The sequence below is a fragment of the Maniola jurtina genome, chromosome 9 (genome assembly GCF_905333055.1).
Source record: "Maniola jurtina chromosome 9, ilManJurt1.1, whole genome shotgun sequence".
NCBI classification, from domain to species: Eukaryota; Metazoa; Arthropoda; class Insecta; order Lepidoptera; family Nymphalidae; genus Maniola; species Maniola jurtina.
Window position 1 is genome coordinate 2,010,294 of NC_060037.1, and position 15,480 is coordinate 2,025,773.

Here is a 15,480-nt window from a genome sequence, read left to right on the forward strand (position 1 = left end):
AAATAGTACAATATCGCAAGTATTTTGGACAAAATATGGTAGATCGTTTATATATACCAAGAACATGAAGGGACCTAGGATAGAGCCTTGAGGAACACCCATTAATGAGGCTGATCCGGATGACTTCACATCATTTACACATACTGTTTGTATACGATCACTGAGATAAGACGCAATAAGACTAAGCGCAGTGTCTTTGACTCCATAATAGCTCAATTTAGCTAAGAGAGTCTCGTGCTCAACGCAATCGAATGCTTTAGACAAATCACAGAAAATTCCAATGGCATTCTGTGAGTTCTCCCACGCATCGAATATATGCTTTAAAAGCATTGCGCCTGCATCGATTGTTGATCGTCCTTTAGTAAAACCATACTGCTCCGAGTGAAGTAATTTATTCAAGTTAAAGTGCAAGAGCAGTTGGTTGAGCATAATTTTTTCAAATATCTTGCTAAAAGTCGGCAAAATCGAAATAGGCCTGTAATTATTTGGGTCACTTTTACTGCCCGATTTGAAAAGAGGAATCAATTTACTGTATTTCATAAGATCTGGAAAGGATCCTGACTCTACGGACTTATTAAAAATTAGAGCAAGATATGGAGCAACAATATCAATAATAATGCTGATTACTTTTACTGATATCCCCCATAAGTCACATGTTTTTTTGTACTGTAAAGATTTGAATACCTTAATAATATCATGTGGGGTAATTTGTTCAAACTTAAATAGTACACTGCACTCAGAAACATTGCCCCTAAGAAGATTATAGGCTTCTGTTGGCGATGAGTTAAGGGAACTAGTAGTGGTAACTGGGATGTTTCGGAAAAAGTCCTCAAATGTCTTTGCAATTTCTATGTCAGAGTCAGTAATGTGATTGTTAATTCTAAGTTCCAATTTATTATTTTCCATTTTATATTTCCCAGTTTCATCTGCGATGATTTCCCAAGCTGCTTTTATTTTATTATCTGAATTAATATTTTTTTGTTTTATGTGAATTGACTTAGCTTGTATGCAAACATTTCTAAATAATTTTGAATAATTTCTTACATATTGAACAAAGGTTGGAGTAAAATTATATTGCTTTTCTGCATACAAGTCAAACAGCTTATTCCTACTTTTATAAATGCCAACAGTTGCCCACTCACTAAATTTAAGATTTTTAAACAATCTTTTTTCTATAATTTTAAAAATAGAATTAAATTGGGAATTTATTAAGTTAAAAAAAGCATTATACAGTTCATCCGGACCACCCTGTGTAAGGTCAAGTGAAGGTAAGGTGAATAAAATATTATGTTTGAATTGCTTTACTTTTTTAGTAGTGACTGGCCTATACTTTACTACTTTTATTGTATTTCGTTGACAGCTGGGAACAGATATCATTTGTCCACAGTGGTCGGATCTAAGATTGGTGATAATGGATTTTGTAACAATTTTACAATCACCAAAAATATTATCAACTAGCTGATGCCCGCAGCTTCGCCCGCGTGGATTTAGGGTCTGAAATCCCGTGGGAACTTTTGATTTCCCAGGACATAAGTAGCCTATCCGTAATAGCCTGTCCCCGGGTTGCAACGTGTTTCTGTATCACGTAAAAACATTTAAACGGATGATCCTTAAAAAATCCCGAGGGATCACCAGGATTTAGGAATGCAATTCCTTACAGTATCAGGGTTGAGGAGTTGGGTCCTCGAGGTCAACGACAAAGTCTTTACATGGTACAGAGATACCTTCAATATCGGTTTAAAGAATTTATTCTCAAAAAGAACATACTGTTCACTTACATTAAGATTACTATATACATTTCAGTACTTACACAGACGCATGCATCAATCAATTTATAACCGACAGTTTCTAAATCCCATCAGTATTGATGGTGAGGTCTCCTACAGGATCAGGATTGAGGAGTTGGAATCCAATTTTTTTATGAAACAATGTCACATAGTTCCTCTATCGATTAAAAAAAAAATTACGCAAATCGGTTCAGAAATCTCTGAGATTTCGGTGTACATAGGTAGAAAAACACAACTCCCTTTTTGAAAGTCGGTTAAAAAAGTAGCCTATTTTACGCCCTGGTCAATCCTCAACTTGTCTGTAAAAATCCCGTCAAAATCGGTTCAGCCGTTCCGGAGATTAGCCTTTTCAAACAGACAGACAGACAGACAGACAGACAGACAGACAAAAATTTTAAAAACGTGTGATTCAGTGTTGGTATCGTTCAAATAACCATATGAGCTTAATATGAGGTAGTTATTTCGAAATTACAGACAGACACTCCAATTTTATTTATTAGTATATTATCAATACAAGTAGCTGAAGTTGCAGTTACACGTGTGGGCTCAACAAAAATGTTTTCTAAATTAAAACTTTTAAATAAGTTAAGTAATCTGTCTGTAAAGGAGGTGTGAAGTAAAATATCAATATTAAAGTCTCCACAAATCAATATTTTTTTTGATGACCTACATATCCGCCTCAGTGCCTCCTCCATGACGTCCTCAAACAAAGAAAAGTCACCTGAAGGAGGTCGGTATGCGCAAACTATAATATATCGCTCCAGCTCAACACAGGACAGCTCAATAGTGCGTTCAACCGAAAGATTAAGAATGTCTTTTCGTTCCTTGTAATTAATGTTGTTGCGGGTTATTATCATAGATCCTCCGCGAATAGCCTTCTTTCTTGTGAACGCACTTGACAATGAATAATTTCCAAGATTGACAATTAATTGATAACTATTGAGCCAATGCTCAGTAAGGCATAGAATATCAATATCTAATTTTTTTATAAAAAGTTCAATCTCATATTCATTCATAATAGGCAACTTTTATCCTGGAAAATCAAACAGTTCCCACGGGATCTATAAAAATCTAAATCCACGCGGACGAAGTCGCGGGCATCCTCTAGTAGAACATAAAGCAATACTTAAGGCTGCGCTGTAGGCAGTAAAGGTGCCCATGCACTCGAACTGAACTGCAGCTGAACTGCGCGTCGCGTCAGCGCCCCGCACGATATTCTCTCCAGTCGCGAAGCGCGGCAGTGACGTACGCGCGTATAGCGACGACGCTAAATTACGTTTTGATGCGCGCTAAGTACCGACCTACGCGTTCTGTTTGTAGAATGCCTAAAAGGCTAACTTGTTTACCACTAAGTGGAAAATCACCCTTAGTTTGAAAGCACGCGCTGCTGTGAAATTCGCTTAAAACTTAAACTTACTCGTAGTTGCTAAGTTGCTTGATGCGATTTATTGTCTTATATATTTCGTTCCCACTGGAGTTATTTATTAGTTATGTTTGCTATGTTCGCTTGGAAATATTAAGTTTTTCATTTACGACTTCTTATATATAGTGCTATTCCCCATTGCTGAAGGTTATGACCCCATTCTATTAATCACAGAATGGCAGTTCTCTTGTAATAATCATCATCATCACCATCAAACCATCGCATGCCCACTACTAAGGACGGGTATTTTCTTGATTTCGTATCCCTTGTTTGAACGGTGAAGAAAATTATCTTGATGAAATAATGCCTGAAACTTGTCTTAGATTGTAGGTAGGTAGAATCTAACTAAATAAAACTAATTTTATTAAAGTTTGAACTTCCGAAAACCCTGTCTCTGCTTTTACGGAGATAATAAATATTTCACCCAAATAGGTCAGTTGGTACATATCTACTACAACTTGTTTTTATAATATGGCAGTGTGCCAAATAAGTTTTATTTACTTACTTTATAAGTTACACGGATGAATGAACTGGAAAAGTAAAATACCAGAAATGAAAGCAAGTAATAGCAATAGGCACTTATCTTTTTTTTTATAAAAATTGAAATGTAAAAATTTACAATACAAAAATATCATGAAAATGAAAATAAAAAATGAGTAACTTTTTCTATTTTTATTTTGAATTGTACCTAATTGTTTTTATTGAAAACTAGCTGATGCCCGCAGCTTCGCCCGCGTGGATTGGTCAGATCCCCTGCAGCATCAGGATTGAGGAGTTGGACTACGAATTTTTTAAGAAACAATGTCGCAAAGTTCCTCTATCGATTAAAAAAGAAATGACGCAAATCGGTTCAGAAATCTCGGAGATTTCGGTGTATATAGGTAGAAAAACACAACTCCCTTTTTGAAAGTCGGTTAAAAAGTAGCCTATGTTACTCCCTGGTCAATTCTCTGCTTGTCTGTGAAAATCCCGTCAAAATCGGTTCAGCCGTTCCCAAGATTAGCCTTTTCAACAGACAGACAGACAGACAGACAGACAAAAATTTTAAAAACGTGTGATTCAGTTATAGTATCGTTCAAATAACCATATGACCTTAATATGCGGTAGTTATTTCGAAATTACAGACAGACACTCCAATTTTATTTATTAGTATAGATATCAAGCCTTATCTTATTACTATATATACAAATCACGCCCGCGTGGAATGGTGCCAAGAATACTGGCTGCATTTCCGCGCTGGACAGCCAGGCTGATCCGTTGCGCAAAAAATGAGCCAGCCCTTTTATCACCAGATGAGGCTATTAATCGCGGTGAAATATATTAAGCATAATAATATCGGTACATCGGAAAACATTGTAAGGAGACCTGCATGCCTCAAAGTTCTCACTTCTCCGCATGTTTTGAAATATAAGTACCTACCTAAGTATACCTACTTATATTTCAAGTCTGCCAATCCGCATTTGGCCAACGTGATGGACTATGGCCAAACCATATCATTCTGAGAGGAACCCGTGCTCAGAAGTGCGCTGAGGATGGGCTGTGGATCAATGTGTGCTCTTCTCAGACTTGGGCGCGTTTGGAACCCTCCTAGCTTTAGTTTTAAGTTACGTAATTAATTATCACCACTATATCGTGCAAATAAAACAATTCCGACCATCAAAAGGAGTACAACAGTTACCTACTTTGAATAAATGATTTTGGCTTTGACGATGATGATGATAATAATATTTATAATTGATAGATAAAAGTAGGTACCTACCTACTTCACAAAATCTGTCGATGGCTGTGTCCTAATCGACAGCGGGTGTCGAGCGGTGTGGAATGTATGGCATTGCGCCCGCAGAACGTACCTACCCGTTCCTATCTGGGCCGACCGCTAGCACCTATCCTTCCGCATACATTGCTTACAATTTAATAACTAAATAATTATTATTATACCGGGCGGACGATGCAACGGTTTTGCTCTCCGAGGTAACTCTTAAGCATAGCAAAGAGTATGTAGTTACCATTACGTTTTAGCATAGATTATCTTACATCGGTCACCCATCCATTCCAGTTACCAACTTAGGTATTTTCCCAGAGCAATCTACAGACAAACGCGATCGCAGGTCGCGACTAGGCCACACGGACTCACATCGTGCAGCTTCGCTATTCTTTCTTGTGTAATGAGAAAGTATGTTGTGTATCCAGGTATCCTACTAATGTGAGTTAGGACAGAAAAAAGAACCTTCATATTTTCCACGATGTTGTAGAATATAGAGCCATAGGAATCTATCTATTTTATTTTTACCGGATTCGTCGTGTTCCGAATCTAACAATCTTTTTAAAATCTATTTACCTACTGAAATTAAATTCATTTTTGATCGCTTGGTCACGATCTTCATACCTAATCGAAGTCTTCTGCACTCTGCAGTAGAGATACCTAATAAGTAGAAAAATACGTAAATTTTGTAAAAACGATTATTTCGGAAAATCGGTAATTATCGTTTTTTTTTTCAAACTAATGTAACCTAGCCCTAAGCCACGGTAACACCTTATATAGTCTGTCGGTAACATATTATTTTTATGTAGCAGCACTACATTACTAAATGTCAAAAAAGACTGCGTAAAAATGTCATTGTCAAAAATAAATTTTTCGGTCGACGTCCGCTCATAATAATTATTCGATACGTACCTTGACATTATTAATTGCGGATAACTATGATATCATCCAAAACATGTCGATTACGACACTGATAGGCACCCGCGTCGCTGCCGTTCATATCAATTATTAGTCTCCACAATTTGTTACCTCATCGGTCACCACCGAAATGTATTGTTTGCAATGGCTGATTCCCGTTCTTCTGATACCAAAGCCCGTGAACCCGGCGCTAGTGAACACGCACGTTATGTTTATGGTGCTGTACCTTATTGGATTCTTTCTGGAAAGGAAGCCTTGTACTGTGTGCAGTGTAGTATTCCTAGCGGCTGTCACTCTTATTTGTTACAGTGGTATAGGTAACTGTTTGTTTTGGGCTCAGTGCGAATGTGAAAAATACGACACTTAGTAGCGCCCACACAAGCCTCAGATGTGCTCAATGTGCAAACTTAAGTGTTCCTGTCAACGAAAATATCAAGAGTTATCCAGAAAAGTGGCATCCGTGTGTTTTTATCCAATGAATAAAACTTGTATATTTTTGTAAATAGAATATTATTATCCACCAGTTTTCATGTCAGAATATGAATATGGGGTCCCTAGTTGTGGACATGCTAATTTACTTACATTATCTCATTTTTTATGTTATTGTTTTATTAAATTATTTAATATTATCAAAATAATAATCAACATAAAAAATGAGTGTACAGTTACTGTTAGCGAATATATTATTATGATAATATTGTGAATAAACTCTCAAAAATGTAGTTTTTCTTTATGATGCAACCCTTGCATACAAAGAAATCTCAGCAGTTTTCTGCATAAGTTAATTAAATTTTGTACATAAGTATAATACTTTTAATTTTGTATGTACTGATGCCTGCGACTTTGTCCATGTGGATTTAGTTTCAAAAATTCTGCATGAACTCAGATTTTCAGGGATAAAAAGTTGCCTATATCTGTCTCTGGGATTCAAGCTATCTTGGACAAAATCAGTTATCCTAAGTTACCAGACTGATACAAATTCACATTTTACTTTTACATGTTCCATACCTCCAAAGGAAAAACGGAACCCACATAGGATCACTTTGATGTCTGTTGGGTCTGTCAAGAAACCTATTGGGTACTTCCCGTTTACCTAGAATCATGAAAGGCAGGTAGGTAAGTTTTATAGCACAAGTAAAGGGAAAAATCCGAATTTGTGCTTACACCACAAAATGATATTTTTTGTAGTGATAATGAACACTTCGTGTGCAAGTGGACTCCCACTTGACCAGTTTTTTTTTTGTATTTGTATAAATTAGATACATTTACATCTTGGAAATAATTCAGCTTCCTAGTAAAGACGTATAATAAAGAGCAGTAGTTTCAATTTACCTTCACTGCTTTAAAATAAGGCCTGGTATCCACCAAAGCAGAGCTACTTTGCAGACCAATCAGATGATTGATAGTTTTTCATTGTGTATAAATTATCTGACTGGTGTGCTGAAGACATCCTTGGATCATCCATCCTGCTCCATTCTTAGGATGCCAGGTGTAAACTGTATAATTTTGCAACTAATCTTAGCCATAGACAGTAGAGTAGAACCTGTCTTACCAAGTATAAATAATAAATCTATGAGCCTAGTAAACAGATCTTCGTCTTGGTGTCTATGCAGGGCTCTTCCAGACCCTGTATCACGTTGAACATTGCCAATCTGTCGTGTTCACCTTCTATTGCCCCCCCCCCCTTACAGTTTCCGTCCAATAATGATTGACACCAGGAACAGCAGCAGCTTCTTGGCAGAGATGTTTTTTACCAGATGCAGTATATTTTACCAACTCCAGGTGCAGTATTATATTTCTATAGCTAGGTGAAGACTAGACTATTAAATAGGAACCCAAATATAGAAAATTGTTAGACTAATTTCAAGCCATCACCAGTCTACTGAGAATGGGTCTCCTCTCACAATATTAAGGGCTAATTAATAATTTTTCAAATTATACCCAGTGGACTTAGTCAATTTCAAAATTATTTCCAATTTTCAAGTAATTGGAAAGAATAGCTGCAAAATGGAGAACCAATCCATATATTTTATGCATTATCACTGTAAATATTTAATCATAGTATATTCTGTTATGTTGGCCATACCTGACCAAGTTTACTGGTCAAGTTTGCAGCAGGACATCCAGTTTACAACTTGACAGTGTATGGCTATCAGTTGACTGTACATGCTTCAAGTCCACTGCAAACTTGATCATGTATAGCCAGTATTAGATAGTGGGAAAATTAAAGACAAATGTTTTTTATGTCATTTATTAGCTGGTTACATAGTTATAAGAAATCTTTGACGGTTTTGATGTTCACATTAAACTCTAGATAATAGATGATACATTATAAAGCAACTTAACCTAATGTAGATTCGCCCAACCCTGGAAAAGAAGAAACAGATTAAGACATATTACAAAAGTTCATATGTCCATACATCCAAGTAAAAATAAGTATATAAATTCATACATCATTATCATCATGATCAACCCATGGCTGGTTCACTATTAAGAAAAGTATTTGGCCATAGGCTACCACGCTGGCCAAGTGTGGATTAGCCAACCTTTAAGAAAATTATAGAGAACTCACAGGCATAATTACAATGTTTACCTCAACTGTAAAGGCAAGTGATATCTAATTGCTTAAAATGACAAAACTAGAAGACTTACAAGGTGAGTGCACAGGATTGAACCCTGGATTTCCCGACTAGTGTTATAAAACAAAAAACGATCTTAGGATTCTAAGGAAAGTGCATAGCAAAAATGTTGACATTTTGAGAGGTTAGATTATTGACTACCCAAATGTATCATGCTTGCACCGTAAATAGAGAATAATACATTATTCCTTACCGTTTATCTTAGTCTTCTAGCTTCACGCTCAGACTCCAAGAGTGTTAGAATGTCTCCTTCACGAATCGGTCCCTTCACGTTCCTAATAATTTGACGACTCGTCTCTCCTATGAACTCCACTTTGACCTGGGTACATTGTCCCTGGGAGCCAGTACGGCCCAGGACCTTAATCACACGGGCGAGAACGTTGGGCTTATCCATTTTTGTTAGATATCGAGCGAAAACCCTAAATACACGTGCAACGCAACAAGCGTGTACGAAAAAGAAATTGATGACAGATAAAAAAAATCACATTGATTAGTGACGGCTTAGTGATGTAACCATTTACATGGCAATTTTGAATTTATCGGTAATTTAGCAAAATTACTTTTATTGACATCCTAAATTGATGCTAAATTCTATTTATGTACTATTGGGTGTGCTGGTGACCTTATAGCTTTAACCATTTTGGTTTTTCTTATTTTTACCAGTTTTAGAAGTTAACCGGTTTTTAACCGGAGGACACTTTAAACACCGGCGCATAGACAATTTTTATTATGCTTCTAGTTCTATTACAACCCTAGGAACAATACTTATACTTTTCTTCCAAGTATTTATACCTGTGATTTATACTTGTTCCTAGCTCCAACCTATAAAAGTATTTACTACCTAGTTCCAGCCTCCACTTTCATTTTTCTAGTTATTTTCGATATTAAAATAAAATTATTCATTTAAATGGAGTTTATGCACCATACCGTGTGAAATTCTATGTGACTATCTACTTTGCACCATACTAAGCTTGATCCTTGAACCCATAGACTCATAGAGGCCAGAGGATAGAGGATCTTGAACCTTCTCAGAGCCTTGAACATTTTGGTCTACCTAGAGTGTAGTCCGTCATGCAGGCTTAGCAGGTTTTATGAGTGGCTGCTATTTAAAAAAAAAAAAAATGACAAACATGACTCCATTCCATAAATCCATACTGAAAAATTCAAACCCCTTCCTTCTTCAAATAAAATTTTAAAAACTCATGGTTCTAATTTTGAAAATGTCTTTAATATGAAGAAATGGTAAACATAATATCTACCTAAATATACTAAATTCATGAAAAATAATATGTTGGAACCATAAAACATTATAATTATGGCCCAGTTTGGGTATTAAAAAAGAAACACTAAGTAAAAATGTAACATTTTTAATTAAATAATGTCTCCACATAATTCACACATCATTACAAAGTTATCCACACATTTTGTTCCATAATTTACTCACAACTTTCAGCAACTAAAAACACAGTTTTTCACTTTATAACAATTTGAAATAGGAATAGGAGAATGATATCATTAGCCTATTGAGTCTTTTGAATGCCTACTTAGTGGGCACTTAAATAACTTTATAGATTCAAAGTAAGAAAAATATAAAAATAATGGTAAATTTTTTTGTTAGCTTATTCGAGCTAACTATGAAAATATATTAAATTGATAAACATCGCGTGCGCAGTCAGCATTATTTATTATTAAATTTAGTAAACAGCACATATAAATTAATATGAAAATACGAGATAGAAAATAAATCAAAGAACAGAGAACAATTTTTTTTTATAATTTTACAGAAGAATGTCATATTTTGGGGCGTTTGGCTTGTGTAACTGTAAGGTTATGGTAAAGGCGGCCCTAACAATTGAGGCCTTGTCCCCACTAGACGAACAGTGAGTGGTTTGTTTAGTTTGCCTTCCTATAATTTTTAAATGGAGTGGCCATTCAGAGCGTAATGTACGCGGTTTATGGCGTTTCACTTGCCGACTCATTCAGCGAGCGGCTAATTTGCAGTGAAGCAAAAAGTATACAATAATATAATTATATAGATAGGTATGAGAATCATCATCATCATCACCATCATGATCAACCCTTCACCGGCTCACCACTGAAGGGTTTGGCCATAGTCTACCCACATTGGCTAAGTGCAAATTGGAGGTATGAGAATAGTTGTACTCAAACTGACATAGAGTTAGCGACAGGTACGCCGCTCAGAGTCTGTTTGCCTAATGGGGACACGGCCTTAGGCTCGCTTAGGGCTAAAATGTCACAAGAATGAGTGAGCTAGTCCTATTCCAGTTGTCAAGGATCACTCATAGCCTAGGTTAGGCATTGCTTGGTGTTCCTACGCTAATAATTCGATGCTATAATTAATCGTCCGCGCCCGCAGATCTTTTCGCCTTCCTCAGGCGCGGCGACTGCTTGGGCGTTTTGGGCGACTTTTCTGTAAACAAGAAAACAAAATTTAAAGTAGTGGTTCGCTTTGAACTGAGCCCTCGCGATATCCCATAATTCCTATAAGATAGTTTTAAATACATAAATACATATTGTAATAGAAAACAGCGACATCTATTAAGGTGGATAAGAATAAGAATAAGAAGTGTTTATTTGCTAGAATATGGTATATAAATGCGACGGGTCTGCCCGCGAAATTCAATTTTAATTTGGTTTATCGCAATTTGTAAACTAATACGACAAAGTAGGCTTATGGCACTTTAATTGCGCCAATGGCAGTATTATTCTCACAGGTTTTATATAAAAATCTTTACTTGAAAGGGTCCAGTTTAAGAAATTAGCTCTAGTATCGATTATAACTCATAAATAAGTCAATACTAGAGCTAATTTCTTACGGACAGCAGAGCAGTAATGATAGGGCCCCATTGGCACCCTTTGGGTACGGAATCTTAAAAAGTATTGAGATCCTTTCTTTCTTCTCTCTGAGCTGGTTTCCACACTTAAAAAAGTATCAAGATATGAGAACACTTACTGAGCTGGTTAACGACTTCCTTGGGTAGCCAGTCATAGTCTACATCGCTGGCCGTTCCAGTCTCAAGAGGTTTGGGCGCGGAGCGAGGCGAGCGGCGCCGCGCGAGCGACGACAGCGCTTGTTGGCCCAACACTAGCGCCAACACGCACGCTGCTCCCAGGAACACGTATAGGAAGAAGGTCTCTCCGTCCAGACCTTCTGAGACTTCTACGATGTTAAGGGTCTGGTTGTATACAGCATCCTGTTGATAAGACAGAATAATAGTTTAAATTTTTTTTCTTATTATGAGTGCCAATAAGCTACTCAATTGTACTATGACCTAGCCTAATTTATGACTAAGAAGAAACATTAACCTAAGCTTATAAAATATTATCTTATGTACTAAGAAATTGTACATTGACGCATCTTAGTCTTTCTTGGTTAGAGATACACTTTGTTGAACTTTGTTCTATGCATAGTTTAAATGAAAAATAATATTTCATCTTTAATAAGCGAAATAAAAATAGCAAGTATTTTTAATTGACATTTTGTTTATTCTCCCTTGACTGCGATACACAACCACAACCTCCCCCCAGACCTTGAGCATAGTCTAAACTAATTTACCAAGTTTTTTTAGTTGTATTTAGACTTCTGTGATGGAAAACAATGCTCATTAACTCCAACTACTCTTTAAAGAACCCACCAGAAACAGTTCATTCAGATTTGGAGTATGCTTAGATATCATTTTCAAGATCTGTTTACTAAAGTACATGTAATTAAGTTATAAAATGAAATAATTAAGTAATTAATTGATGAAATGACCATTTTACATTGATATTGCTAAAAATTAAAAAAAAACCTTACAAACCTGATAAAAGTTCCCACTGGCATCCCTGTAGTTCAACTGAATGTTAAGTCCAAAAGGCCTGCCAGCGAATGCTTCATTGGGGATGAAGGAATAAGCGAACGTAGCCTCTTGCTTTGGCTTCACTTCTCTATAGTACGGCAACGCTGTGAAGTTCTGAATGTAGTATGTGTAGTCCATGGGGTATCTGAATGAGGCCTCCATGGTCTCTACAATGTAATCTTCTGAGCCTTTGTTGGTGAAACCGACGAGGAATTCTACGGGGAAGCCGGCTTGTATGTCTGTGGGTTGAAAAACACTTTATGATAAATATGATTTTTTTTTTAAATATCTATAGATGTCTTTAGAATAGTCTCTAAGCAGGGTAAAACCTTGCTTGGCCACTTAGTCCACAGTTAGAATATGTAATTTATATACGTGTATGCGCACGTAGTTGCCGCGACTGCGCGTGCGCGTTCACACAACTTCCATATAGATTCTAACGGTTGCCGTCCGTTGAATCGCTGGGCGACAAGTCAACTGTGCATAATATGTCTTAGCAAGGCCTAACACAAGGCCAAGGAAAAATCGCCCATGAAATTTTTCATACAGATATCGCCACAGACCAAAACCTGCAGATATTTTGGGACATTCAATTTTTTTTAAACTGCATAAAGCAAAGCAGATTTTCTATAGTAGTTAAAAATTAGTGGTCGTATTATTTAAGTCTGTTTACACAGTTGCCATTTGTTATATAGTACCACTCACCAAATACTGCATCACCATAACTTGGTAAAGGTTTGATGAACATTATCGTAGTGTCAACATCTTGTGATGATTTGACCGAGTCATCATCTTCATCGCCGAGCGCATCTTCACCCACCACCTGGTTATCTTCACCCTCAATGTCCACTACATCATCTAGTTCATCCTCGTCAGCTTTTGCTAGGAGTGTGTTCCCTGTAAAATGTAATGAATACAATGTCAGACTTATTCCACATATTCAATCTTATAGTACTACAAGAACATTCCAAGCTATCCTTGAAAAGTTTGTGATTATTATGTGATTATGTTTTGGTCTATATTCAAATTTATAGTTAATCAAAGCAATTCAACATTTCCTGGACTGCCAGTACTTTCCAAAAAATAAATTACTATTAAACCGAAAGGAGACTAATGAATTATTGATTCAACACAATGAGTATCTTTAGATAGGATAAACTAAAAATTCATATCTAGACTGACTTGTAGGCTAGTGGTTAATAAGAATAAGGGGTTGGACTTAGTATCCCTTTGCACGAGAGAGCGAAAGATGGAGGGAAGGGAAAGGGGGAGCTGCTTCCTCATCCCTGATACCACTTTTATTACAAGGTAATGGGCTGTTCCAGAGAAAAAAGTTTTATAGCCTAACCCCAAACTATACCATGAAACTCAGGGGCTGGGACGGGGGAGTAAATGGTAGGAGACGAAGGAATGTACCCCCCTGCAAGCCAAATCGGCGATTCATATAAGTTTCCAAGATATTAAGATATTAATGAAGGGAGGAAGGGATACCCTTTACCTCCTACCCTTACCCTCCACCTTTTTTTACCCTCCTTCCCCCACGCGCGCAATATATGTCATAGTTTGGGATTAGGATATAATCCTTTTTTTCTTTGGTCTAACTGTCCATTACCTTGCAATGAGAGTGGTAGGTGAGGTGAGGGAGCACCTACCCCTCCCCCTTCACCCCTTGTGCCAAGAAATACTAAGTTAACAGAATAAAGTGATCTCAAAATCATGGGCCATGAATTTGATTCCCCCTCTGACAAATCTTTGAGATGAACACAGTTGTTTGTCCTGAGTCTGAGTAGCCAAAGATACTGGCTGCCTTTCTAACTCAACAGTAAAAAAATTGCTAGCAAGGAAAATGTGTATTGAAATTGGTCCTGGGCCCACATAGTTATTACTAGCTGTGCTCGCGACTTCGTTCGCGTGGAATAGTGACTTTTCGGGCAGCATGTACGTTAAAAATGTTCGCCGTGATTCTTTAATTGACATAACTTTTTTATTTATGAACCAATTGACATGAAATAAACACAAAATGTTAAGTGAAGCTTACTACAATATATTAGTGAAAACCGTATCTAAATCGAATAAGCCGTTTCTGATATTAGCGTGCACAAACACACAAACAGACAAAAAAAATTAATTACAATTTTGGGTTCGGCATCAATATAATAACAACCCCTGCTACTTTTTTTTTATATATTTCCAGTGTACAGACACCACTTTTCTACAATTTTACTATATGTATATATAGATGACAAGAGTATATCCATATGGAAAGATCAGACATAAAAATATATACTCAAGATCCCAAGACACAACAATATTATGATGATCAGCTCAAATATTCATACAAAATTATGGTAGTGTTAATATGTATGTGGAATATAATAAGTTCTTTAGAAATTAGGTTACTATATGAGTTATTTGAGCAACAAACTAGTAAAGTTAACCAAAAGCAATCCTTTAAAACTTGTAATTCTGTTTGTATAACAAATTGTGATGCTATAAATAGGCACTTTCTTTTAAGAATTACATAAATTCAATGTTATGCCACGTACATGGAATATTTACTTTTACAAAAAGTACGAAAATAGCTTACCATTTTGAAAGCAAAGAAGCGCCGCAGGCAAGACCAATAACATGAGATAAATTAGTTTCATTTTGAATTATATTCTAGATATAATTAACGGAGTTATTTAACAATTTTAGAGGTGACTTGAGCCGTTCACTTTTCCAATACAATACGAATACAATATACGGCCACCTCCTCGAACACTCGTTTTTTGACAACGCCAATTTTATATCCAACTCGATTGACGTGGAAGGAACACTTGTCACTAGTGAAGTTCAACTTTATCCAACAGTTACCGGTTTTGTGAAAACCATAGATAAAAGAAGTGATCCTGAGATGGTGAAAACCGAGAAAAGTGTTCCTGATTTAATCTTTTAAGATTTTTTTAAAAATAAAATAGGAAAATTTTTCAACGGGCTATTTGTATTCGTAAATATTCTGGTACAATATTATTATCGATTCATATTTCATTCCTTTCTCTAAACTTGAAGAGTCAAGGTCCCGTGTCAAAAATTTAATCTGAGTCAAGAG

The 15,480-nt window shown here is 36.4% G+C and overlaps 3 protein-coding genes across 3 annotated transcripts; 1 reads left to right on the plus strand and 2 right to left on the minus strand.

The window, feature by feature from the left end:
* The first annotated feature begins 5,810 nt into the window (after positions 1-5,810).
* On the plus strand, positions 5,811-6,612 carry LOC123868523 (bladder cancer-associated protein). The gene has a single exon (XM_045911075.1). It carries the CDS (start codon positions 6,021-6,023, stop codon positions 6,255-6,257), a length of 237 nt encoding a protein of 78 aa, XP_045767031.1. The 5' UTR covers positions 5,811-6,020; the 3' UTR covers positions 6,258-6,612.
* A 1,513-nt stretch (positions 6,613-8,125) lies between these two features.
* On the minus strand, positions 8,126-9,007 carry LOC123868562 (40S ribosomal protein S28). Its single transcript, XM_045911119.1, has 2 exons — positions 8,723-9,007; positions 8,126-8,257 (listed from the first exon to the last, which is right to left on the minus strand). The coding sequence occupies exon 1, from the start codon at positions 8,921-8,923 to the stop codon at positions 8,726-8,728; it is 198 nt and encodes a 65-aa protein (XP_045767075.1). The 5' UTR covers positions 8,924-9,007; the 3' UTR covers positions 8,126-8,257; positions 8,723-8,725.
* Positions 9,008-9,880: 873 nt separating this feature from the next.
* LOC123868507 (translocon-associated protein subunit alpha) lies at positions 9,881-15,186 on the minus strand. The gene is made up of 5 exons (XM_045911052.1): positions 14,977-15,186; positions 13,095-13,286; positions 12,351-12,628; positions 11,504-11,744; positions 9,881-10,960 (listed from the first exon to the last, which is right to left on the minus strand). The coding sequence occupies exons 1-5, from the start codon at positions 15,035-15,037 to the stop codon at positions 10,887-10,889; spliced, it is 846 nt and encodes a 281-aa protein (XP_045767008.1). The 5' UTR covers positions 15,038-15,186; the 3' UTR covers positions 9,881-10,886.
* Between the last annotated feature and the right edge of the window lie 294 nt (positions 15,187-15,480).